Source organism: Echinops telfairi, unplaced genomic scaffold, assembly GCF_000313985.2.
Source record: "Echinops telfairi isolate 266 unplaced genomic scaffold, ASM31398v2 ScPeMD7_18;HRSCAF=68, whole genome shotgun sequence".
NCBI classification, from domain to species: Eukaryota; Metazoa; Chordata; class Mammalia; order Afrosoricida; family Tenrecidae; genus Echinops; species Echinops telfairi.
Genome location: NW_022103915.1, coordinates 38742428 through 38746195, shown reverse-complemented (window position 1 = coordinate 38746195; position 3768 = coordinate 38742428). Strand labels below are relative to the sequence as shown.

General features: G+C 36.5%; 1 protein-coding gene across 1 annotated transcript in view; it reads left to right on the top strand.

Moving 5' to 3' along the window:
- GPHN (gephyrin) overlaps positions 1–3768 on the top strand; it is a 292262-nt gene that overhangs the window by 176042 nt on the left and 112452 nt on the right. The window contains exon 7 of the mRNA XM_030884864.1: positions 2423–2515. Coding sequence (XP_030740724.1) covers positions 2423–2515 — 93 coding nt within the window. The remainder of the gene's footprint in view (positions 1–2422; positions 2516–3768) is intronic.

Below are 3768 nucleotides of genomic sequence, written 5' to 3'. Positions count from 1 at the left end.
GTGCCTGAGACAGTTGATGTATGGATTGTTATAAGAGCTGTAAGAGCCCCCAATAAAATTATTTATTGAAATTTTAAATATTTTTTCCCATAGGGTTTCAAGAAGGTCTATAAAGACAAAATGGCATAAGTGTGCTACAAATAAGGCACTTCTTAGTTCCTCTAAATCTAGTTATATGTTGATATGAAAGAAATATTCTTTAAGAAAAATATATCTTGCCCTGACCTTTAGGGAAAAAAAACTGATGACTTTACAGAGATATACTTTATATACCATATAATTAGTCTGTTTAAAGTGTGTAAGTTTTCTAACATAGTCACAGACATGTGCAATCATCACCACAGTAAAAAGGAAACCTACCAAGTCCATTCTTGACGGGAAATCAGGAAATAACAATCTCTTCAACAAATCGTGCAGAGACAACTGAATCTCTACATACAATATTTTGTTTTAATGAAGTTGGGCCCAAACCTCATATGATGGAAATTAGCTCAAATGAGTTATTAGCCTCAATATAAAAACTAAAGTCATAAAAATATTAGAAGAAAACATAGGCATAATGTGTCAAGACTTTGCTTTTGCTAATGGATCATTCTATGTGCAAACCAAAAGTATAAGCAACAAAAGGGAAAAAAATGTCAGACTTCATCAAAATTAAAAACTTTATGCATCAAAGAAATTTATCAAGAAAGTAAAAGGACAGAATGGCCGTGGGGGGCCATCAGGGCTGGGGGGGGGAGGGGAAGAAAGTAAAAGGACAATCTGAATAATGTGAGGGAAATATTGGCAAATAAGACAATTTGATGAGGATTTAATGTCCAGATTTTAAAAAGAACTAGAACTCAACAACATAAACTATACAATTTATAGATGGCAAAGGACAAATGACCAACAGTAAGTGTGTGAAAAGATGCTTGTTGCCATTGGTCATTAGGAAAATATAAATGAGATACCTCTGCACACATGCTGGCATGACTATTATCAGAAAAATGGAAAATAAAAAATATTGGCAAGGATGTGGTGAAATTGGAACACTCGTGCAGTGCTGGTGGGTGGGAAGAATAGTACAGCCATCGTGGAAAATAGCTTTGCAACTCCTCAGGAAGTTAAAGTTAAAAGTTAAATTATATGACCCAGCAATCCCCCTCCAAGGGATATACGCAAGAGACTTAAAATCAGGTGAACGAAAAAAGGTGGACACCTTTGTTCACTACATCATTATCCAAAATAGCCAAAAGGGGGAAATAACCCCAGCATCAAATGACAGACAAGATGTGGTATAGCGATACAGTGAAATATCATTTAGCCGTTAAGAAAAGTGAAGTTGTAATTCTACAGCACGGATGAACAAATACCATATCATCCCACTAACATGAAATACAGAATACCTAGACTATGAAATCAGAAATACTTAGAAGAAGCAAATGTTTAGAGACCAACGTTTATTAGTGGTTACTAAGGGTTGGAAAAGGAGGTAAATGAAAAATTATTGCTTAAGATGTACTATGTTTTTGGTAGGGGAAGTGAAAAACATGGAAATAGCTGGGGGTGTTGGTTGCACAACATGGTAAATGCTCTATGTTCATGTATTTTTTCTTGTCTTTTTCTGTACACAATATACCTTAAAATGGCTTTAATAATATATTACACATGCCACTTTTGCACATTTTGAAGCATGGCAAAGGGTCCTTGTGGCACAGTAGGTTAAGCATTGAGCTCTTCAAACCCACCAGCCACTGTGTGGGAGAAAGATGAAGCTGTCTGCTTCTTCTGGAAAGACTTAGTCTCAGAAACCTACAGAGCAAGTCTCCTCTGTCCAGTCAGTTCCGTCTAAGTTATACGCAACTCAGTGGCACTGGCTTGAGAATGGTATGAAACATGTCCAATGATGTTTCTGTGTAAATGATGTTTTTTCATAGGTATTACTTCTGCCCACATGATACTTTAAGGCTAATTGGTTTTTAATATTATATTATTGATATTTTTGCAGTTTTGTTTTTTCTTTTTAACTAATATAAGCAACTCAAAAATAAACATATGCATAAATATCTACCATTTTCTTAGGGTAGATTTCTAGAAATGAAACTACAAGGTCAATGGTTATGAAACTGATCGTAAGGGATTACTGACATATCAACAATTTATAATGGGTATTTTAAAATACTTGAATATATCTTTGACAACAATGTAGTTAGTCATATTAAGATAATCTCTTCAAGCATTAGCTGAATCTCATTTTTTATTTCAGACACCAGGGTCATCTCTTCCTTCTCTTTCCTATTACTTGGGACCAGAATCTGGCCGTCTAACTGGGCTTGAGTACAAGCTGTCAGACAAGCACACATGCCCATCTTGTTTGTACCATCTGCTTACACCATTGCTCTCAACAGTCACAATTGCCTGTTCTCTTCTCTTCTTTCAGATGGAATGGGCCGAGTCCTTGCTCAAGATGTGTATGCAAAAGACAACCTGCCGCCCTTTCCAGCATCAGTAAAAGATGGTTATGCTGTCCGAGGTAAATATTTTTATTTTCTTGAGTATTATCAGGTCATGCTGTATTTCCTATTTCAGACCTTGGGCTCAGCTCAGGGACTGTTCAGCTGTTGCACCTGTCCCCCCAGTGATTGTCAAAACAACTTCATTCACAGATAACCACATTCATATACCTATATATTTTCTGATTCAACCTTGAATAAAGCATTTTAGTGGAAGTACCAGGTTATATAACAATTCCTGCTTACAAATAAGTACAAGGGGGCTTCAAATAATTTTGTAGAAAAGTGGAATGAAAAGGTAATGGAATTTTCCCATGAACTTTTGCAAGCCCCTTGGTACATAAGACTTGAATAAAGACATTATGCAGAAAGGATTTTCTGCCCCTACACACACCAGGCAGGGTTGTTTCAGGAATGTTTCCAAATGCTTTCTAATGTAAAACATTTATATAGTCCGAGAAGGTAAGAAAAGATTCCCAGGACAGAGATAAGACAGGATAACCTGTTCTGCTTTGAACCCAACCCCCAGTAACAGAGTACCTGCAAGAAAGCAGGAGGGGAACCTCTGATGTCCTGGAAGATGCCATCCATCAAAGCTCCGCAACCCTAGCTAGCCAGTGCTGGCAACTCAAACCTGCAGTTTCCTGAGCTTTCATAAAGCTGAAAAAAGAACATTCTAAGTAGCATGTGTCTGCCTAAATTTTGTTATTGAAATCTAAAATGAAAAATACAACTGAATTTCTTGGGCGGATATGGTTAAAGAGATATGTCTAAGAAATTTCCCAGTCTATAAACACTGTAAAAGCAGGTCAATTCCTCTAATGGTAGTTATGGATTCTATTACTGGTTGTTTTTTTTACTACATCTAGGCATTAAAATAATTTTTCATAATTAAGTACACTGATTCCTGTCCTCCGTGTTCCATCATCATCTCTTCTCACTGCCATTAAGTCAGTTCTGGCTCATACCAACCCTAAAGGACAGAGCAGAACTGACTCTGGGTTTCCAAGGTTGTAACTCATTTTTCATATAGTGGCTGGTGGATTCGACCTACTGACCCTGAAGTTAGCAGCTAAACTTGAAATTTGTTATACCACCCACTTAGGCTTTCACCATCTCCTAGCAGTTTCTCTTTATGTTTCAGTCAGTTTACAAATTGTTAAGGACAGAGGATTTAAGTAAAGTCACATTGATCTGAATTCTAGAACCAGTTCAACTTGTGTAACTTTAACTTTAAATTTTTAAAGGCCTGTTTCCTTTTATATTTCTGTCA